Source organism: Haemorhous mexicanus, chromosome 17 (assembly GCF_027477595.1).
Source record: "Haemorhous mexicanus isolate bHaeMex1 chromosome 17, bHaeMex1.pri, whole genome shotgun sequence".
Taxonomy (NCBI): Eukaryota; Metazoa; Chordata; class Aves; order Passeriformes; family Fringillidae; genus Haemorhous; species Haemorhous mexicanus.
The window spans coordinates 10,653,834-10,677,302 of record NC_082357.1 but is presented as its reverse complement, the minus strand read 5'-3'; the positions used below and the strand labels follow the sequence as shown (position 1 = coordinate 10,677,302).

At 44.1% G+C, this 23,469-nt stretch overlaps 1 protein-coding gene across 2 annotated transcripts in view; it reads right to left on the bottom strand.

Annotated features, from left to right (window-relative positions):
* FAM20C (FAM20C golgi associated secretory pathway kinase) overlaps nucleotides 1–23,469 on the bottom strand; it is a 58,681-nt gene that overhangs the window by 12,969 nt on the left and 22,243 nt on the right. For both annotated transcript variants that reach the window (XM_059861284.1, XM_059861283.1), the window contains exon 5: nucleotides 169–261. In XM_059861284.1, coding sequence (XP_059717267.1) covers nucleotides 169–261 — 93 coding nt within the window. The remainder of the gene's footprint in view (nucleotides 1–168; nucleotides 262–23,469) is intronic.

The following is a 23,469-nucleotide window of genomic DNA, read 5'->3' as shown; positions in this document are numbered from 1 at the left end:
TCCTAATTATTAACTTGCTCTTTCATCATCTGCCATTTCATTTATTCGTGGCATTTCCCCACCTTTATTCCACTTTCCCCTTTTAAAAAGTAACTCAGTTGCAGGAATGGCCAAGTGCAGCAACTCATCACAATATTTCCCCTTTTAATGTAAATCTGTTCCACTTGCCTGTCGAGATGAAATGCTGCTATTTCTGCATTATGTCTCTCATAGTCTGAGAAGTAAAAAAAGTCAGGCGGGGTTTCTTGTTCTCTGGTTTGCCTGCAAAGGAAAACAAGGGAAGTGCTTTAATGAAGGGTTAGCATTCCTAAGGAGCAGTGCTCAGTCATCAACATGCTGTTCAGGAGTTCAGTATTGTTTGCTTAATGGAAGACCTTTAAATACCTCATTTGTGCATTATTTGCCATGCAGCCTTCATTTTATCTTCCTTTTTGAGCTACTCTAGCAAAAAATAGGAATTCAAGACTTGTGCAGGCAGTGTGCTGTCACAAAGCTGTTCCACTCAAAACCCTTGCTCTGTTTAACAAGATCTGTTTTATCACTCTCAAATATTTCATTAGCCATAGCGGTGAAGACAATGTCATTTCATTAAATTATCATTAACTGTAATTATGAAATTTCCAAAAGTAATAACATTTTTCTTTCATCTTTGGCAGCCATGCAACTCCCATCTAGAATATCCCTCTCCCTTTGTATTACTTAGAGCCAAAAGTGACATGTTTTTCTCTTTTCAGAAGGAACAGGATCATTGCAGTTTGATGGCCACAACACTTGTCATCTTTCAAAGAACATTAACAAGACTGTGCTGGAGAGAAGATGCAGAGTTTGTTGTTTCTTCAGTTTAAGAACCAATAAAAAATGTCATTCTGATAGGAAAGCTGGAAATAGGAGGGCTAAAGATTCCACACCACAGAACATGGAAAATACAAAGCTCTGTGTAAGAGAGTAGCAAATCTCTGTCTCACTCCAAGCACCTTCCAGTCCTTTTGGATGGAGCACAGCCCAAGCAGCTGACCAGTGCAACATCTGGTCCCACCTCTACCTGTGGTGAAGTCCTCAGAGGGAGATAAGCACAGCAGAGCTGCCTGCAGAGCATCTGCAAGGGAGGACAGCTCTCCAGAAGAGGAAAACCAAGCTCTTTCTCACTCCCTGCTGCCACAGGTGGCCCAGCTGACAGCTCATGTGTCACGCATGCTGCCTGCTGGCAACTAAAATACAGCTCCTGCATGGGGACCTTGGTGCATGGGAGGCTTTGGGATCGTGCTGGTGCAGAGCTCAAACCTCCCCTGAAGTCCTAATTTTGGGATTGTTGGGGACCTGAAGCTGTGTCTACCCACCACTGTGACTACCAGAGCTGCTCTCTGCCCACAAACCCACCTGGGGCTCTCCAAGCTGCTGGAGAAACCAGATAAGCCCTGTGGTTTTTGGCTGTATGAAGACTTTGCTGTGCACCCAGCAGGGTTTGAAAGCCTGATATCCTTTCTCAGACATTTCTTTTTATTATATTAACATCTTGGCAAGGTACTCTATCTTGCCCTAAATGATGAACAACATCAAGGTATTGTCTTGTGCCCAAAGAAGTCAAGGTCAGAGCGACCTTAAACACCTCAGGGATGCTCTGGGAAAATGGCACTGACCAGTGTCACAGCAGTGGTCATGGAGGTGGTCAGCACTTGGCAGCAGTCCTGCCAGGGAGCTGCTGTGGCCACAAAGAGTTCACAAGGACACAAGCTAAAAGCGAGCCTGGCATAAAATAAAAAATAGTATTTTGCTTAGTCTCCATAAGAAATGCAAAAGAGCCACAAAGAGGAACAGGGGAGAGCAGAACCTCTTCCTAAGCAGTCTAGACAAGAGTTAGGAGAGCTGCAAGCTCATGGTGCATATTCCCTTAAAATGAAGGAATGAGGCCTGAATATTAATTCAAAGAAAAAAGATTCACCTATTTCTGCTGGCCATAAAATTACATATTTGCATGTAACCTTCCCTCCTCTCCAGATTTTAAAAGGGTTGATTTCTTCAACAAACCCTCACCCCGAGATTTTGCAAACTTTATGCACATCAAGCACAGCAGTTAAAGTGCAGAAAATATTACTAATTAGCTAATCAGTGCCTTCTGCTTTTTATCTCCTGGACACCTTAGAAGAAACCGTGGCTGCTCCTTTATGAGAAAACCTTGCTGCAGAACATCAGACTGAGCTGGGGGCTGGATCTCAGCCTTGCAAGCACAGCCCTGCCCCAGCCCAGCCCTGCTCCCTTTCACTGCTCCCTGTGCTCCCTGCCACCCCCAGCAAGGGCTGAGGGTATTTTTCATTTGGGAGTAAGTACAGCTGTCCTGCAGGCTCAGGCTTGTTTGTACATATTTTCCTGCTGTCATAATGTATTATTAAGGGGTTGCACACCCTCCTAATGAAATAATGAAGTTGATTGCCCTAAAACCTTCAAAAATGGACACCAAATCCACAGTGCAATCTAGACAATGGAAATTCCTGCATTTTTTGAACCTGATGACACATCATGAAACAAACCCCCAAGTTTCATCAGTGCTTAAGGTGCCTCCCTCTACAAAAACCACTCTCCAGCCACTTTTCACATGGCCCATGTCCAACACATGGTACCCACTTCTCTGCCTCTTGAAAATACCATGTTATTCAAAAAGTGGACTGGAAGGAGGATTTACCAACCCCCCAAGATGCTTTACATTCCTCATATTCCTCTGCAGAGCTCTCCAGAACTAAGATGTAGCAGATCCAAACATGAAAACCTCTGCTGAAACCACCTTGAAATATCCTTTGTGCTGACTTACTCCAATCTTCCACAGATATCACAGAAACCTGGTTTCTTGGATCTAATATTAACTAGGCAGGTTTTTACTCAAGCAGACATTTATTTTTAATTTGATGTCTGCAGCAGTACCTGAAGAGGTTCCTTGGGAATTCCCCAGCCAGAGCAAGCTGCCACACCACCAGCAAACACTCACATGTGTGTGGAGTGTAGCCCAGGAAACAACTGAGCTCACAAAGCCACATGAGTCTAACAGAGCTCTGAACCAGTGCCATTAACAGACTGATATGGAAATGGCTTCAAGTGTCAAAGGGCACCTACATCATAATCTAGAATATTTAGTTTATGTAGCTGCATTGATACATAATTTTATTTCATCCTTGTTAAAATTTGCCCTTTGTTTTAAACTGTGCACAATCTGAGCAAGTCTGGTTTTTGCTAATTCTAATGATTTATTCTGACATAAAAATATAGAGAAGGTGGAAGATCAAACTTCTCTCAGCAAGTCCAGTCATTTAGATCATGGTAACTAGTCTTCAGCCCTAAGTGACAGGCTGGGAAAGGGGAATGAACTCCCAGACCCTTCCAGGTCAAGTAAAACATCTTTTAAAACAGCACTGGAACTAATCCACACCAATACATGTTTCAAAACAGAATTGCATTTTAAAAGGGAAAAAACCCCACCCCTACATACAAGTTAGTTTGATTTTGTTATCTGATGGTTATTGAAGGTTATATCTAATGAATAATATAATAATATATCTAATATATCTATAATATATCTATTATGTCTAATAAAATGACACGTCTAATGAGACACTTGAGCAAAGAGACCACCACAACTTCTGAGGGACAATGAATTCCAGTCTGAGCTCCTCAGTGCCAGCAGTGCCATCCCACCCTGAGCAGGGACAGGCTCTGCACAGGTTGCAGACGGTGGGAGAGGATTTCTGGCAGCAGCTCTTATTTTGCAAACAGTTGGAATCTGGTGATCCTCTCTTTGGAGAAGGATTTGGCAGATATTTATAACGGCAGGCTGGAAAGCTCTGGAGGAGAGACAGATGGAGGTCTGTTGATACAGCACACAGTTAAAAATTACATGGTGGCACCAGCCCAACTACAGCATGAGGAAAAGACAAATCAGCGTGGTTACACGTGTAGGGAAGAAGGAAGAACTAAGGGGAAATCAAAGCCCATGAAGGTTTTCCCACCATGGCACAACTCAGAAAACACAAAGGAAGCAAAGAATGATTTTAAACAGGACAGGGACACGTTTGTGTTGACACAAGACAAGATGCAACTGTGATCTGATCTGGTGGCTGTAGAAGTGAGTCATGCTTACAAACAGAAGAGAGAAAGCTGCTCTGATAAATGAACAGTCATGAATAAATCTGGTGAGTCAGCTCCTTTCCAGCTATGGTTGGGACTTGGTTTGGTGTTCAGCAGTATTTGGATAAATCAACATAGTGATTCGTGTTCAGAAATAATTAGAAATTATTTCTCAAGCTTGAGAAATAATTATTCATATTTATATTTCAAGCTTCTCTTCAATGCTTCTGTAATTTTTTTTCTTCTTTTTTTTTTTTTTTTTTTTTGCCAATTACTTGGTCCCCCAGCCTCAACATGAATAACTTCTCAGGAGTTTTCTTCTTGCTGCTCATGAACCAAATCACCACAGTGCAACTGCAGGCTCTGCAGACACTCTAGTATTTCAGAAAATAGTATTACAAAAACTAAACCTTTACCAAGGAAATCTGGATTTAGTTTCCAGGATCACTAACATACACCTGCCTGAGCTACCAGGATTAATACCCACCAGGGCCGTGCATTACTCGAAAGAATCCTGCTCAGTGCCAGACTTCCTCTGCTCTGGAGGGGTTCTATTATCTGTACAGCAGCCAGAAAGCTAGAAAATAGGGCAAAGAGCCCAAAGTGAGCTAAGTGTTATCCTGACAGACACATGCTGTCTTCCCGTGCTGCAGTCCAGAGACATCTCTGAGACACCTCTTGTGTCAGAGCCACATCCCTGAGCTAAGGAGAGGAAGTGCTGCTGCTTGGAAAACAGCTCCTTTTAAACAGGCTGCCCTCGTGTCCTGACACATAATCAGGGGAATCAGCTGCTGGGATTAGGGATGATTAGGGAGCAGGACAAGGAGCTTTGCTGCAGCAGGGAGCAGGTTTGCTTGGGTCAGGCCATTTTGCAGACAGAGCCCCTGCCTGACCCAGCCAGGGGAATTGGGCAGCAGCAAACTCACTCAGAGATATGAAGCAGTGAGGCTTTGTAATTGCATTGGCAGGGACAGGACTAACACTGATAGGAGCATAATTTGGCTATGGGAACAGATAACAGGAGATTAACTGGGTCCACCCCCAGCTATAGGTTGCTATTCTTCTCCTTTGGAAAGCAGCTTTCCTTTCTTCCTGTGGAGCACTTAAATACCTGTCCTGAAGCCCAGTTGCAGGCTTAACAGCTCATACACAGTGCTACCTAAATGATAAAATATAGCTAATACCAGACTAAAAGGATAGTTACTGCAAGACTCAAAGGTGGCCACCCAGCAGTTTGCTGCTGTTTCAATGATTTTATAGCCTGGAATGGACTTGGGAAGTTTTTGCATTTGGAAGCTCCACAAGATCCCCTTTATCCAGCACCCCACTGAAGCACAGATGCTCCATCAAGTCCAGAGAGCCTTTCTTCCAACACAGACAGGCATGAAATCTCTCAAGCCCCCACTGACAAACTTCTTCTTTGTACTAATGGGAAGCTCAGACTGAAAGTCTGGTGTCTGCTTGCAAGATTTTCTCCCTCCCTCCCCTCCATGCAACACTTATGTCAAATTGGATTGTGCAGCAGGGGGATCTAGAGTGCCCTGAGATCATCTAAAACTTATTATTCTAAGGAAAGGAGGCAGCCCATGGGAAAAAAAAAAGGTGTCTCTGAGGCAGCTGCAGTCCTTGGGAGGGTACTGAGATTTTGCATGCAGAGTTGTATCCCCTGGGAGGGTTCTTAATGCACTTGGCACCAGTTAGAACAGGTGGGAAAAACACCATTTAATTTTATAATCCATTTTAATGGCTTAGTAAGTCCTTAGGACGAGAAATGATATGGCTAATGCAGCCACATCTACAGTAGCAGAGATATCTGGTGCCTATTTCTGACTCCTTCTGGAGCCTTGGCAGCTGATGGCTCTGGCTTTATCAAGGCATTGTGCTACAAAGAGCACTCCCAGGGACGATAGGAGCTGTTTACAAGAGCAGAATATGGGCCAGAAAATGAGTGGCCAACGCAGGAATGCAAAGACATGCAATTTGAGTGGTACAGAAAGGATGTTTGGCCCCTTTCACTGCTATCAACCAAATGACAATATGGGCCCCTGCAGGATATTCAGGCTTCTCCAGTTTAGGTAGCAGCTCTGCAGCTTGGAAAAATGAGAGAATATTTACTGTGGCAGAGAGACAGAAATTCGAGCAGGGATGTGATGGCAACAGGAATAATTAGCAAACTGCCAAAAGGATAAATACCCAGATCATGCTCTTGTGTGCCAGCCCCAGAGCACTTTTCTCCTGAGCAGACGGAGAGAGCTCAACAACAGCACATGCTCAAGGACCAGTTAGCTTAATATAAACCATAAACTTATGCTGAGAATAGCAATCAGCTTCTGAAAGCACATTTGTATGTATAAATATCTTGTTACCTGGCACAGAAGGACAGTGGGGGGAAGAGGGTATGAAAATCCCCAGGGACACAGTGTATTGAGGTGGGTTTTCTTTCTGTTTCCAGTGGAAAAGCAAAAGGAGGCTCAGGAGGTCACCTAGCCCATCCTCTGGCCCCAGGGTGAGATCAGCTAGAGCTAAACCATTCTTGACAGACATTGCTTTAACATGATCCTCAAAATGTACTTTTGTGATCACACAGCTACAGCCCTCCTGTGTGCTGGCCTCCCTCCCCTGCTTCCTTCCAGCCTTGCTCTTTCCCCTCATTCCATGATCATGGCAAAACCAGCCCAGAGACACCTGCTGCAGCTGATGTGAGGGCCTTCCTGAAGGGGGTACATGTGACAAACACACCACAGCAACTGGCTCCCATTCCTGAAAAGAGCATCCCCAAGCCAAGACCTGGGAATGAAGCCTTAACACCCTGAGACTGCAGGTTCCTCAGCTCAGAAGCCCCTTCTTTACTAAGCACAGTTAATTTATTTTTAACTCATTAAAATGCAACCAGCCCAGAATCCTGAAAACCTGTTTTAGGTTTTGCCATTAAAACCAGCATTGTTGCTAAAAGACAAAGAAGCAACCTCTAATTCCTCTACACAGGTCAGGGCATTTGTGGAAAGGTTGTGAAAAGTCTGTCCCTTGCTAGGAGCAGCACCAGTGGAAGGTTCCTGCCATGCCCTGCATTAGATTACTACATATAAATATAGAAAAATAAATAAATAAATAAATAAATAAATAAATACATATAAAAGCAGATTTTCACCTGAGCAAAACACTGAGTTACCACTCCTGCCTACACAAGCAGGTATCATATGAAGGGATGAATAATCAGGGCAAATAATATGATCCAAGAATATGAGATATTCATCTTATTCTCCACTAAACTATAAAAATAATAATACAGCCAGACATTTTTCTCTTTTGGGGGGGCTTTTCTGTTCTTTTAGTGGTATTAATATCTCCAAATGCACCTTCTCTACACTGCTGCCTTTACTGACATTGTGCTGACAGTAAAGTCAAGGCATAATCTCACCAATCATCATTTCATTGTCTACCAGCTCAGAAGAATAGCTCTTTTTTCATTCATTCTTTTGTGCTTTCAAATGCATAAGACATGAAGAGAATCTTTGATCAGCACAAAACACGTAAGAGTTTGATCAACTGGGAAAATCTCCTTCAGCAATTCAGAGTATCACTTCCAGCTCTGCCCAGTAAGTAGCTGACTGTCACCATGAGAAAAGCAAATGGAAAAAAAATCTATCAGTGTAAGCACAATTGTCAGGATGTTGTGTTCCCCACCCGTGCTTTTTGGTGTCCCTGGTCCCTTTCCTGTCCCCTGGGAATGTAGCTGAGGAGATGGGGTGAGCTGGGCACTGAGCTCAGCCTGGTTAGAGCTCAGATTCACAGGCTGTTGTGATTCTTATTCTTATTCTTATTCTTATTCTTATTCTTATTCTTATTCTTATTCTTATTCTTATTCTTATTCTTATTCTTATTCTTAATCCTTTTGTTGTTATTATTTAGGAGGTGGCTGTGAAGAAAGCCACATCAATGAAATGCTGTTGCAGAGCAGATAAGCCCTACAAGAGCAGAGAGATGAGCTCCAGTGCCAGCCAGCTCCAGATGGATGTACAGAGAGGCATTTAATGTATAACCCAGCACATACAGCAATATCTAACACTGCCTGCTGTGGTTTGGACATGATGTGACCAGACAGGAAGGATCATGCTTTGTAACATTTGCCTCTATTTCCCCTGCACCCTGCAAACACTAGTGAGGTGCTTTTTTGCCTTTCTTTAAGGAATCTTTAAATTTAAAAAGCAGGCATGGTGTTGGAAAGCACACAAGTTTGAAAAACATTTGAAGTAAGATGAGTTTTTCCAACATGATGGGGCTGGTCTCAGTTATTATGGAAAAGCAGCCCCCTGGATGCTGGGGCAAGGGAAATAAAGCTGCTTTTCACAACCACTGCAGGGCTGCTTTTGCTGCAAGCAGTGACACACCCAGGTGCTTTATGGCCAGCAGTGGGGGCTGAAGTGTGCACTTCCAAAATCAGAAGCTCAGGTCTTCACCCCCCGGTTTAGAGAAGCCTCCCCCTGGCCATGGAGCTCAGCAGGGGGGTTACAATCCACACTGGAGTGAATTGCACAGGAGGCAGCACACACCCCCAGAAATTACAGGGGTGCAAAGGGGGGACTTGCTGAAATTCATCTCTGTCTCCCTCCTTGAGATGCTGGTGGGGAGAGGGAATGTAGAGAGCAGATGAACACTGATGCCACAGTGGCTAAGTGGCAGTGCTTGCTGGACAGAAATGTTTTTCCATCACCCAGAAAAAGCAGGGTGTGCACAGAAAAACAAATGAGTCACGGTGTGAAGAGAAAGGCAAGCTCTGGGAAGCTCCTGTCACTAATTTACCCTGCAGATAAAACAAAAATTCTTGACCCAGAAATAAGGTTTGGCTCTTCCTTGAGGTAGAAACCTGACTTGACACAAAAGAATTGAAAGATTAAAAGGTACTTGACAGCACAACAAAAGAGTTCCCAGTGCCAATGTTAACATGGTCAATGCTGTTGTCACAGCAGGGAGAAAAAAATCCTCCCAGCAATTAAAAAAGCAGGAGATGTCATTAATGAGGTGTTGCAGTGATATTTTGTGTCTTTTTAGAGACATCTTCATTAAGAAATTATACCACCACAAATATTTTCTGTCCCTGCATGGCCTAGATTCCTTTGTGCTCTTGAGCAAGTGGTGTGAGCATTTTTGCCATGGCAAGCCCATGCTATCTGTCATCTTTCCCCTTGTTTTATCCCTTTGAGGCTCTGCTGTACATTGTCTGCTCACCACAAATTGCAAACATGAAAAATGATACAGCTGCAAAAACTATTTTTGAAAAACTGTCAAGAGCAAACAGAGCTCCCTGTGAGCCCAGTTACCTGCAGCCTCCCTTCAGGAAAAAGACTGCAGAGTATTTTCTACAGAGGTTTTTCAATATATAGCACTTCTAGAGGTCTGAGAGCACAGGAGGAAAAAAAAAATGTGTAAAATTAGAAGTCTGAAGCATTTCTTCAGGCCTGAGAATGTTATTTAATATGTCTGGGGTCATTAAGGGTAGGGATTTAATGGAACAATAACATTAAACATATTAGAAGCATAGCAGAGCTCAAGTTTCTTTCAGCTTTTTGGAATTTTTCTTCTCACTGTACGTGATGTATGTGCCCATTGAAATTCCTGGGTTCACAATAGGTTTATAGGTTGGAAAAAGTAATTACTGTGAGTCTGATGTATTGATACATAATTTCTTCCTTTTTATTCAAGAGTTTCCTTGCTATCATTATGAGAACCATGAATACTAGTAAGTTTGTCCTCAAAATCTCCCAGGAAGCAGGAAAATAAAGCAGCAAAAGCTGCAAAACCATGGAGCTATTAAGGATTCAGCCCTGCCCTGAGCAAAGCACTCGAGCCTCATTAAGCACATGCTTAAGTTTGGGCACACATATAGCCAGTGAACTGTGTGTGTCCTTGACAGCCAAGCACAGAATTAATCCTTCCTTGGAGCTGTTTTGTGCTCAGCACTTTTGCAGGAACGAGCCAGAGATCAGCACCAGATCCCTACAGCAGCCCTGGCCACTCAGCCTGGCCACTGCCACACTCAGAACTGCTCCTTCTCCTTCTCCTTCTCCTTCTCCTTCTCCTTCTCCTTCTCCTTCTCCTTCTCCTTCTCCTTCTCCTTCTCCTTCTCCTTCTCCTTCTCCTTCTCCTTCTCCTTCTCCTTCTCCTTCTCCTTCTCCTTCTCCTTCTCCTTCTCCTTCTCCTTCTCCTTCTCTTCTCCTTCTCTTCTCCTTCTCCTTCTCCTTCTCCTTCTCCTTCTCCTTCTCCTTCTCCTTCTCCTTCTCCTTCTCCTTCTCCTTCTCCTTCTCCTTCTCCTTCTCCTTCTCCTTCTCCTTCTCTTCTCCTTCTCTTCTCCTTCTCCTTCTCCTTCTCCTTCTCCTTCTCCTTCTCCTTCTCCTTCTCCTTCTCCTTCTCCTTCTTTCTCCTTCTCCTTCTCCTTCTCCTTCTCCTTCTCCTTCTCCTTCTCCTTCTCCTTCTCCTTCTCCTTCTCCTTCTCCTTCTCCTTCTTTCCACCCATGACAACAACTCCTTTGGGGGAAAATCATTCCCCAAAAAGCATTCTGCCAAAAGCATATGTCAGTTTGGCCACGGGCTTTGGTAGGTCCCAAATGTCACCTTTGAGGTTGGCCCTGGGGCCTGCAGGTCCCTGGTGTGATCAAGACTCCCTGAAAGTGCAATGAGGCTCAGACCCTGCCTTTCAGGGTGTCTCTGTTATTTTAGCTTCCTGGAGCCAGGTGTCAGAGCTCTATAACACACCCAAGATAGCTCAGCTACCTTTGGAGGCATAAAAATCAGCAGGGTGGCTTCTGTTGCAGTGTTGGAAACAAAAAGGTTTAATAAAAGGCCAAATAACAAACAGAGAAAAACTGAGCCAATGCGAGAAGTTCTTGCTCCTGGTAAAACACCTCACAAAAGAGATTAGTTTCTTTGTTCACTTCTTTTTCTGGTAAATTGCCCAGGCAGGACTTTTTTGGCTTCTGTCCAATTCCCTATCCTTAAGTTTGAGGTGAAGTCCCCCAGGCCTATGAGGTGGCTTTTTCACCTAATAGAGGAGAGAAACTTCTGGGCTCCTTTCCCTTTTGAGGGGACCTCCATCTACAGGGAGCACACTCCTGTATGTCTCCTGCCCCACACGGGCAAAACCAAAGAGATCCAGAAGGGCTCAGACAACTTCTGTGAGCTCTTGTGCTCCTGAAATGCCTTTTGAGCTGAGCCAGGTAGAGGAATGTGCTGAGGGGCCACAGGGCAGTGCGAGGAACTGGCATGAGCACAGGGCACAGACCCAACATTCTCCTCTCCAGGACAAAATTTGTCTGAACTTTGTATTGACACCTCTAGAAGCACCACAGTGTTTGCACTCTCTATTCAGCACATTTGGCCCAGGCTCCCTCTGCCAATTTGTAGTGGAGAGTTTGAATTTCTGCACCCTGTGCCTCCCTCTCTCACCCATGAAGTTGCAGTTCTTAAGATCAAGTAACAGGACTAAAACCTGTGGCTCAGAAGAATAAATAAAAGTGAAAAATCCTTTGAGATGTCACTGTTTTGTGTCATGGCTGACCTACATATCTGCATTTGTGTAGGAGAGCTGTGCTGTCCCAAGGACCCAAAAGCAGCAGCCAGAACCAGTAACCCAGGGCACGCTCCCTCCTCCCTTCCCACCTGCCCATGCAGAAGTTCAAACACTTTTGGCTTCATATTTCCTGTTTGCCATTCAAGAGCTGCTGGACACTGAACTGCCCTGAGTGCCCAAGACTTTGGACAAATAACTACCATCAAAATCACCAGTGGTTCAGAGCCTACATAGTGTGTGCACCAATATTTTAAGAGCATGAAATTCTATTGGTAGAGCTGCTTCACCAGCTATGTATATCAAAGCTTCAGGACAAAATGAGAAATAGGGGATCAGAGCATCTTGTGCAACCTCCTGCTGCAAACCCCAGACCTTGTGAGTGCCAGCAGACAGCTCAGCCCCACCCCTAGACATCATTTCCCCTGAGAGTGCCCCACAGAGGGGCCAGAGGATGCACTGGTGCCCCCTCCTTCTGCCCATCAGAGGAGACTTTCACCCACTTTTGCTTTTCAAGCTTGCTTCAATCCCAGATCTTGAGACCCTTCCATGATTCTGCCGCTGAGGACAGCAGGCATGTGGCTCCTGTGAGATAATTGCTCCCCAGGACTGAGTGTTTCCAATTCCTGGGAGGTTTGAGTTCCCAGCAAAGCACTCACACCCCTGAACTCGCCTTCCTGCTGCTGTTAACATTCCTTCACTTGTGGCCAAGGGTGATGTGCCTCCCTGAGCTGGAAAGGAGCTGTAATTGCCTGCCTCAGACTGCTTCATGGTTACAAAAGACAAGGGAGCTGCTTTGATATGGTGTGGTTATTTCATTGCTCCAATAAAGCAAGCCATGCAACCTCTCTGTTTCCTCATTTATTTTATTTTAACTCCTGCCTCATTACCACTCCTGCCAGCAAACACAATCTCTGTGCAGAGTGCCCAACTCATTCTCTGCCCTCAGCTGGTTCTGCAGTTCGTGGGTGTCCCCTCATTTTCTCATGGGTTTTCTTCCCAACCAGAATTTTGCCTACACAAGGACTATGGAGCAGCACTTTGCTGCTGGCCATCCCCCAGCTGAGCTCTGGCACTGGCCCCATCCCACTGCAAAGCCCTGCAGGTGATCAGTTCACCTCTGAGGCTGATTTCCCCTCACCCACACATCTCCCAGCTGGGTTATTTCCATCTGCAGAGGGTTCCATGTTTGGCAATGTGCTGATATCACCACTTTGAGCATTTCTCAGGGAGTTACTGCCTGCCTGCAGGCTGCCAAGGTGACTTACAAGTGCAAATATTCCTGGGTGCTCCTAAACCTCTCAACAACTTGGGAACAGTGCTCCTCAGCCTCACTCAGAGGATGCCTTAAGTTCTCAAGTAGAACACAGCCCTGGATCATCTTGGTATTAACCCAAATGTTTCACTTCCTGGCTAAATTTGATGTAGTTATCTCTATCTTCCTCCTCCTTGGTTGTTCATTTATTGCATGAGGAAGAGCATACTGAGTTGGAAGCATTTTTAGTAGCCTTTTCACAGAATAATCACACTTGTTTTACAGACCTATAAAAAAAAAATCCCCTTTTCTTTCTCTCTAAACTTCTCCTTTTCCAGGCTGGAAATCTTCCCTGCTAATCCACACTTTATATTAAGGGCACCACATGAGTCACAAATTACACTGGAAATGACACATCAGGGTCCTTTAAGCTTACAACTGTCTGCATGAAGGGTGGGTTCATGCTCTGCAGCCCACAGGGAATCACTGGGTTATTCCCAGGGGAAAATCAAGCCATATTAGCATCTCTTCCCTCTTCTCCACCCCCACTGAGAAGGAGGATTTAACCTCCTGGCCTCCATGTGGGCCCTGCTGCTGGGGAGCTGCAAATATAGTCCCTGCTTGCCACAGAGCATCATCCCTCTCCTCCTTTTATCCCAGTTACAGACACAGAATTTTAGGGGGAAAATGGAGGTGCAGCTTTGGAGGAGAATCACTTAAAATGACAATGGATGCAGGATTTCAAAAGAGCTCAGTACTGGCCTAAACTTCTCCTCAATACTAATAATAATAATAATAATAATAATAATAGTAATAATAATAATAATAATAATAAAGACCTATTGGAACCTCTGAAAAATATTCCATATGAAAAGATAAAGAGCAAAAGGATGTTAGAGGAAGATTTCTGTGGCACTGCAAAGGAAGGAAGGCTGTGGCTGGCTTGGCTGCTCAGGGCAATCACTGTTTTGTATAAACATCTCCCATCAAGTGCAATCATTGGTGAACTCCCACGCTCGAGGTGCAGACCAATATTCACACTTGGTGGGTTGCAAAAATGCACCCACTCAGAGCTGGAGTGGAGCTAAAGAGAGGGATCTGTGTGTGTGTGTGCAGGCAGACACAGGGAGCCCTTCCCTCTGGCTGTGCTGAGCCAGTGGTCAATGTGAAACAGGTGTGCTCCCCTGCCCCACTCTTAGATATTCAGCTAATTTAAACTTTGAAGTCTATCTATGTTGTGGATGTTTGTAAGATAAGGGGAGATTTTAATAAAGTGTGAGAGGGTTGATAAAAAAAAAGCAGTGCTCAGTAAAAACAACACGTGAACAAAAACAGGCAAGAGTAGAGGACAAGAGAGGGGAGGAAAATTATGCAAAAGATGTGCAGTAAAAGCCTTAGTGAAATGATATTGTTGCCAGATTTTTTTCTTTTTTTATGGAGCTGATTTATGACATGCAGCTGCTTTTCTCTAACAGTGAATATCTGGTTACCTCTCCTTGAATTTTTAGCTGTGTTTAAATGCCTACAAAATGTGAAGCTTATCTACTCTATGTACAGTATGATATCTGTGTGTGTGCACAGCCCACAGCAGTTTGGATTCAAAAACAGAATGATGTTTTTCCCAAAGCCAAGGACACTTGTATTTCAGTTTTCCTACTGTGTGGATAAGTAAATGGCAGAGCAAAGCAATTGTGTGCTTTAACCATTGGACTCCATTGTCCCATTCCTGCAGCACTTACTGCTTTTCCTCTTGGTTTGATCCAACTTTCCTTCTACTCAGTGAAAGGTTTCCCATGAGTTCAAGGTGAATTAGATCAGGAAAGACAGAGCCAGTTCATAAACTGGGACCTGACCTGCATGTACTCAAATGAAAAGGGCAGGGAATTCATGGGAAAAGCTCCCCGTTGACTCCAGAGGATTGTGGAGCAGATGCAGACTCAACCAAATAACTGAGAGAGCCACTGGGACAGCAAACACCCTGTTCTCATCCATGCCTGGATGAGGGGGACAGAAGACATAACCTCTGCTTTTAGCATTTAGTTGGAATACACCCATGATATCCTCCCCAGCTCTTGCCAATATCAAGGCAGATAATGCAGGATTAAGCAAGAGCAGGAGCTGAAGAATCTTAAATTAATATTGGAATTTCAACTCTGTCTAGAGTACACTGGGTGTCTGACACTTTCAGGAGATGAGATCTCAGATAGCAAAGAACACACAAAGCATCTTTTTGTGTTTTATTACAGATCCCTGGAGTTCCCTCCTTAAGCAATCTCCAATAGGCTGCTAGTACCAAATGCCTGACTGAATTCCAATAGAGTGAAGATCTTCATTTTATCACAAATATTGGCAAGAATTAAACCTGGGTAGTTTTTATTTTCTTTTTTCCTCTGTGTGCTGTTTTCCATGCAACTCACGGGCAGTGATTGTATTGACAGAACTGCTCAGCATCAATATGAATGTCAGGGAAGAACTACAGGATTAGTTACAGACAGCCAGAGCACCTCCAGGCTGAATCAGCTTGTTGGTTCAAACAGGTGGAAGAAGCAACCAAAAGAAGCAAAACAAAGTGGGTTCCTTGCTCACCTCCAGGAAAACCGAGGAAATGACCCAAAGGTGCAAAGAGGATTAAATTTGACATTTCATTTTTTATACAAATACAGATATTTTTAGTCACCTCTTTAAAAATATTAGCTCTACCCTCTGATTTCCAGCATCACATATGCTGGTGCTACGATGTCACAATGTCACATTCTCCAAATTAGGGATGTCACCTTCACACTACAGTGCAGTGTGAGAGCATGGGACAAGGTGTGCCAGGAATGTCAGGGAGCCACTTCCTGCTCCCACCACCCAGCCCTGGCAGGGCCAGAGGCCAGAGCAGTGGGGACATTGAAAACAAAAAAACCCAAAACCCCACTGCTTTCATAAAATCCCATAAGAATTAAACACTCAGTTGTTCTTAATCCTTTTCACCCAGAGGAGAAAAGAAGAGGACAAATCAAGTGAAGTCAAGTCTTTTAGGGCATATTTCCAGCTACACCTTTTCTTCCCAGAACATGCAATAAGTCTTTAAATGACATCCTAAATCTGATTGCCTTTGTAACAGACCAGTAAGCCCCGTGGACAAATAGCAGATCTATTTTTGATATGACCTTAATAGTTTAAATCCTGCCATTAGGTTCATGCACACAGCTCCCAGGGACATAGCAAGAGTCCCCCTTCATCTTGCAGGGCTGGTTTTGCTAATGATTAATATTCAGTTCTGTAAGCTTAATGAAGACATTGTTTCCACTTATCTACAGGTCAGATGGCAACTGCAAAGCAACTTAGTTGTTAGGTGGCTGTGGATACCCTGCTGATATGTCTGATTATTTATGCACAATGTGCATTTTTAATAGATGACCATATTAAATTATATGCTTCCCCCTTATTATTTCATGATTTTTAATAGTTTTCAATTCCCTTTCTTTGTAAGAAGGAAGGAATGATGACTCATGCTAATGAAGTACCTATGTACCACATCTGCATCTTTAAAATTACTGGAATTTCTTTCTTGAGGCATATAAAAGACCATTAGCTTGAAACTGTTGATTTTTATCATGAAAATAAAGACAAGAAATAGGATGGAGGCCATATTTTTTTCCAAAGACAGTGAGATTTTTCTTCTTTCTGAACTATTCTGAGATATCTAGCCAAAACTGTTCACAGCAAGCCTCGTGCCCAGCTCAACTCCCTTCTGCACAAATCTCCTTTGTGCCAGTTCCACCCAGCTCCAGCTCTGAAAACTGATCTTCTCCAACACCACTGGGCAAACACCTGCACTCCATGCAGGCATCACCTCAGAGGGATGGAAGCACCTGTCCTGGGGTCCCAAGAACAGCCATGGTCCACCTCCAGAGCAGAGCATGTGGTTCAAGCAGGCTGGGAGGGAAGGAGGAAAGGCACAAAGACCCACAAAGCTGCTTTGTTTAGTTTAAATCTGTCTGAGCTGCCACTCCTTGACCTGCAATCACACAGGCACGTGGCAGCCAGCTTCTCCTCTGGAACAGGGAGTGTGGGGACACTGAGGTTGGAAATGAGACCCAGAGAGAAAGGTCTGTCAATTGCAGGAGAATTTTCTTGCTTCTTTATAGATGTGACTACTACTGTAACGTTATTGCACTAAAAATAACCGAGCCAGTTCTGGCTCCAAATGTGATCAGCCCATAAATAGTGGGATAAACTCCTTCCAGGCACATCATGTACTTGATTTCCATTTGCAGCACGCTCTAAAGCTCTGCCTATGCATAAGTAATGCCCACGGATGGGAGATGGCAAATTTGCCTTTTTCTAACACAGAACCACTCTCACCTTAGTGAGCAAGACGTGATGCTGCTCTCACACACCCAGTGATCTTTGCTCTCTGAGCACTGCAAGAACCACGGCTGGCTTTGGAGAGGGGAGATTTTAACACTGCAGATTTCAAAAAGAAATACATGCTCACAGACAAAAGCAAGGCTGTGAGGAATTTATGGGGACCTTGCATTTCCAGAACTGCTTAAAAGAAGTTCCATTTTCACCATGCTCATCGACTGTGTGTGTTTGGGGTGGCAGGGGAGGCTCCAGAGCTCTTCATTTCCCCTCACCTTAATTTGCACTTCCAAGTCCTAACCCTGGGCTACAAATTCAGGGCCACTTTGATGGATCACAGTTTGGCTGCCATGATGTTAAGTTAAACAACAGTCTCATTCCACACAATAATTACTGCAAACAATTTCATTGTCTAAGGGGTGCTTTGCAAGGTTATGCATTAGCTAATGCTGCTTCTGTCACTGTTCATCACATGAATATTACCTTTACCTGCTGTGTCTGTGTGTGCCTGAAAGAACTGTGGCATTTTTAATGGCATAATTTCCTGGGATGAACTGAAAATCAGCACAGCATGGCCTGCATTATTTATATGCTGAGTCCTACAAATGGCAAGGAAAATACTCCAGATTTCCTGGAAATAAATATATTCATTATCCTGAAGCCTTGTGCTCAGTAGACTTTATGTCACTGAAAGAATTTAATTACTACCTGAAAAGCATCTTCGTTTTGCTAGATTTGTAACAAAAATGGAATGTCTAGACACATTATAATTAAAGACAAAAGACTCCTTAACCACCCAAAAATACCCCATGTTGATAAATGTAGAAACATGCCCTACTGTTGCTGCTAATCAGTAGAAAATTCTTAGCATTTTTGTAGCATGAGATAAATTGTAGATTGAGCCAATTGGGAATACTAATGACAGAAGCCATAAAATATTTTGTAACATCAATTATGACTAAAGGAAAAGGACTTGCACCATAGATCAGCAGAATATTTTGCAGCCGTGCTTCATTTGAGACTGTGATTTCTGAACATGATTTGGGAGTTGATTTGCCAAGAAGAATGTTCAGGAATATGTAATTGGCAGCTCTGCAACTGTGGGTGCTTCTGCAATTCAGCTGTAGCTGCAGGATTGCCTTCGAGGGGAGGCTGCAGGTCTGTGGAACCTGACAGATCACCAGACTCCAGCTGAGTCATTCAAATCACACAGGATTCAATAATTAATGATCTGATTTCAGTTAGAGCCTTAAAATGGTCATGTTGCGTTCAATCCTAAACTAAAAAGTGATCTGAGAACTCAAAAAAAGGACTTTTCCTAAAACTCAGATTTGTTTTTGCATGTTCCTTATTGCTATGCCCAGACTACATCCCTGAGCATGCTCCACAGTCAGATTCCAAGGAAATGCCAATTTCTGCCTTTTGACATGCAGGTCTTATCAGAGGAGGCCACTATTTTCTGCTTTACACTCTGTCACGTATTTCAAAACATCATTGTAACTTCACCAGCTTGTTTTTAAAAACCTGCTCATAGGGATCCTTCCATCCTGATGGAATTGCCATTTTAAAAGCAGAGATGATAACCAGAGAAATAAATTGAAACGGGGACTGTGACCAGGAGTAAAGTTACATAGCAAAAAGGAAAAGCCAGGCTCATATTTTCTTCCCTTCTTCCTCTCCTTGACACAAAAATTATTTCCTTGCCCCAAAATAAACCAACCAGTAGATTCTGAACCAACAAATTTTAAAGCAGCTGTCCTCCTCCTGCTGCAGAATGAATTCCCAACAGTTATACAGCACAGGAAAATAACTTCCCACCCAGAAACCTCTTGCATTCCTCACACCACCCTTGCTGGAGCATTAAAGACAGACAATTTTTGGTCACAGGGTGGTTAAATTAAATCTTTCCTCAATACAGAGGAGTTATCCACGTTCAGCCTACAGTGTTCCAGCCAAATAATGCTTTGCTAATGATGTCTGCAGTGGGATGACAAATCAGGCTATTTCAATTGCCTCTGCACACACATCCTTTACAGGCAGGGTATCCAGGTAACCATCCTAGCACGGCTTCAAGGTGGGAGGGAGAAAGCAAGAGCTAATTTCTTCAGCTAGGTGGAAAATTAATCCTGAAGAGATCTGTCTGGTTTGTTATGGTCAATTTAAAGGCAAAACGATTTAAAAGTAATTGTTTTAAAAGTATTTTTAAGATAGGCAGTTAGGCAAGAAAGGACAAAATGACTGTGTTTCAAAAATACAATAATGGCTAGTTTTGTTTCTGAAAATAATTAAAAATATTTAAAGGCCCTCAATAGGAAGCTTCAAATGCCAGGAAAATATCAGGGAGGAATGTCAGATGCTGCAACCAAACACTTTTTGTAAACGTAATTCTAAATAAAATATAAAATACTGGATTGCCTTGTTTTGTTTTGTTTTCCCTGAAACAAGCTCAGCAACATTTTCCATCCCTGGTCAAGGAAATGTTATTTCTGTATCAGATGCTGCTGTGGCCCCACTCGAGCCGTGTCTGTGGATGTCCCTGAACACCTTTGGGAAAGTTTAGCTCATCAGTGATTTGCTCTGGGTGGACATGGGGGATGTGGACACTTTTTTGTGCCCTGGTCTGGGCTGAGGCTTGTTCAGGGTCTCAGCCCCCACTGTGGTCTCTGGGTGCCCTGGATATCTTTGGACATCCTAAATATTTTAGGGAGGGGAAGGGGATTCTGATTCACACACAGAAATGCTGGGATGAGACAGGAGAGCAGATTTTATTTCCTTTGCAGGCCAGGATGGCTGCACCATTTGACCCCACTCACAAGAAGGGGGTGGGACAGGGAAAGGACCCTCAGGCTGCCCCATCCCTGGGGGCTCAGCTGTGGATTCTGCCCTGGCTCTGCCAGCTGGGCAGGCTTTTGCCATCTGCCAAGGCAAAGGAGCCACTCACACCCTGGTGTTGCTCCTCTCCTGATGCAGACCAGATTTTAAGTGTTCACTAAATCTGTTAAACACAAAAATACAAACTTCTGATATCCCTTTCCTTGAAAACTATTTTGGAAAATATGACTCATTTACTGCTCTTCTAAACAGGAGAAGTAATATTTTCCAGCACTCCCTGAGGATGCATGTAACGAGAAGCTAAGCCAGATGTAGAAATGTCTGCAAAGGTTTTCATTCCTTTCATTTAAAAAAAAGAGAGGGAAAAAATAGAAAGGAAAACTGTAAAAGAAGAGTCAAGGTATTATTGGGTTTTAAAGCACTGTTGGTCTTTTGACTACCCTTAAAATCAGATCAGATCACAAAGAAAACACAGCATATGACCAGCTAGAGAAGGTCACCTTGCAAAAGGATGCAGGTGGTCTCATTTTTTAGCAGTGAATGCAATAGAAGCACAAATCTTCCAGCCACCAAACAGCCTCTCCTGGCTTGGCAATTGCCACGTGTAATATCTGATGAACTCTGATGTCTCACTGCTCAAGGATAAAATCCCAGCAGGCAGGGGCTGTAGGAACAGCTACACAGGCAGAGGGGAAAAAAATCTTGTATTATTCCAGCAACCACTTATTTTATTTGCCAGAATTAAATCTCCTCACAGACAAAAATTGGGATTTTATTTTTCATCCCACAAAGCAATTTTAGATTTCCATAGAATCATTCAAAAGCAATTAAAATCCTGCTCCTGTTGATGGATTTGTATTCCTTGCTCACAGTGATGTCAGGCTTTGAAATTCAGGGCTGTTGAGTGTAATTCTTTGGGGCTGTGGAGTCACTGCTGAGTGCCAGAAAATACATCCCTTAAGTTCACAGATATTAAATAGCTTTGGTAACACCAAAATAGTTTCAATACATGTAGCTTTTACATCTAGAAAACATTGCAATAAAGAATTGGTGCAATATCAGGTAATTCAATACATTTTTTAGAAGGGAAAGATGAGAGAATCCAATAACATGAGTGCAGTTAGCTAAGAGGGATCAGGGAGCTTTTCCAAACTGTCCTACTGCAAGAGTGACAAGCTTACATTGCCAGGAAAAATTATAAAAAAAAAAAATCCTTCAAAAACAAGCAAGTAAACAACACAAACCCAGGATCTGCATTAAAATTATTCATAGTCCTCATCCATTTAAAGGTCTGTGTTATTTAAACCAGACAGTGAGCCTCCAACACCAGTGTTTGCTTTGGCATCATTTTGTATAACAAAGGAAATTGCTGTTAAAAATGTGATTCAGATGTCAGCAACAGGAGGCTGTTCCCAATTGCAGAGACAGAAAATGGCAGGATTGATACTGCTGGGCCTGGATCTGCATTGGAGGGATGAGCACAGATTTACAACCCCGAGCTAAAGGAGCCAGCCAGGCCAAGAACAACAGGGGTCTGGGACCTCCTGCAGCCCAGGTACCAATCTGATCACTGAGAAGGTCCTTCTGTGCCAAAGGATGCAGCACAGAGCAGCAAAAGTGCAGGGTCAAAAATACTGGACACAGAAGAGACCAGCAAAGCACTGATCAGTGATTATTGGCTTATCAGCACCACTGATGTCTTACTGAGGCTGGCAGCACCCCAGGAATCTGGTGTTTGTGGGCAAACAGGGCAATTTCTGCCCTTAGGGCACATTTAGACTTCAGAATTGCTGCATTGTTGCTGCTTGAAAGGCAAATGCAGACAAAATTAGTGAAATAAAGCTATAATCATGCTGCTGCCTGACAGGGACATTGTTATATGGTCACTGGGCAGAACTGGCACAAGATATGGGCTGGCTAAGGAGCATGAGAGCAAAATAAAGTCTTCAAGGACACCAGCAAAGCCCAGCTGAAGTCAGCAGGAGAAGAACTGTCCCTTGTGCTGCTGTTCTGGGTGCAGCTCAGCCCCTCAGCACAGTTTGGGGCTGGAGAGCCGTGGGGAGGGAGGGAATTGTGATGGAGTAAACAGGGAGAGGCTGGACTGGTTTCCTGTCCTAATTTTGGGCTTAGGTAGCACAACCATTCCAACAGGAGGGATGGGACATGTGGAACCTGTGTTATATCAGGGACAGATCCTTCATCCTTCACAGCATCACACCCTACACAGCAGGGAACAAGGCGAGTCAGAAAGGCAACAACCAATTCTCCAATTTGTTTTGTTTTCCATTTTCCTCCTCCTCCACACTCTGAGCAATAGATACAAATCGTTGCTCTCCTGCAAAACTTGTTTGAACTGTGGCTGCCAGGAAATGAAGGCAGTTGATGGGGGCCTGTAAAAGGCTGTTCATTAGTCCTGCCCTCTTTATGAGCTTCTTCAGTCCCAAAGCCAGATGGGTGTGGGAATGCAGAACAGGGGACTCCAGTGTTCAAAGAAATGACAGGATCCAGCCCTGTGAGGAATTCCTTCCCCATCCCTTCTGATTATGGGGTTAATTAATAGCAGTTAATTAATGATGTGTCAATCATCATGCAGTGCATGCCTGTGTGAGGAGAGCTGCCCCTCAGGGTGATGAGCATTAAGGCCTTCCCTGGAGAAAGTCCTTGTGACAATTTCTGAAGCCTCGGAGAGGATGTTTTAATCCCTTTATCTCAGGATTCACTTCTCACAGGAAACCACCAAGCAGAGGTAGTTAAAAAAATAATTGCTATGCTGTTGCCTTCAAGGTGAGTCTCTGGAGGACACGGGATGGTGGCAGGTGCCAGCTGTCCCCAGAGGGAAGCTCAGGCTGAAAGCATCTCAGAAACTGATGGACTAGCAGGAGCCCAGGGCAGAATGTGGGGGTATCACCTCTGCTGTGAAACACCCCGTGCCCATGCCAGACACCCCCTGGGCCTGCTCTTCCCAGGGAAACTTCAGGAGGGACAGGCATTTGGACAGGAGCAGCGAGGAGCTGAGCTCCCATTCCCCTCTGCCAGCTGAGCATCCCAGGCTCTTGGCTGCCAGGACAGCCAGCCCATCTGCTCACATGGCACGCTGCCCGCTCACAAGTTGTCAGACAATTTCACGGGTGCCAAAAGAACCTGGACTTGAATAGGTGGCCTGGATCTGCTGCAGAATCCATCTCTCAGTGCCTGCTAACAGAGCAGGGCCTGTCTGTGCTCACAGAGCCCGGGGCTGTGGGCTCTCTCCTGACTGGCACTGCCCCTCCACGCTGCAGAGTGAGAGCTTTGCCATGCTCCAGGCAAAGCATCAGTGCCCTGAGTGCTACTGAAGCACAGAAAAACCAGCCTCTGTACC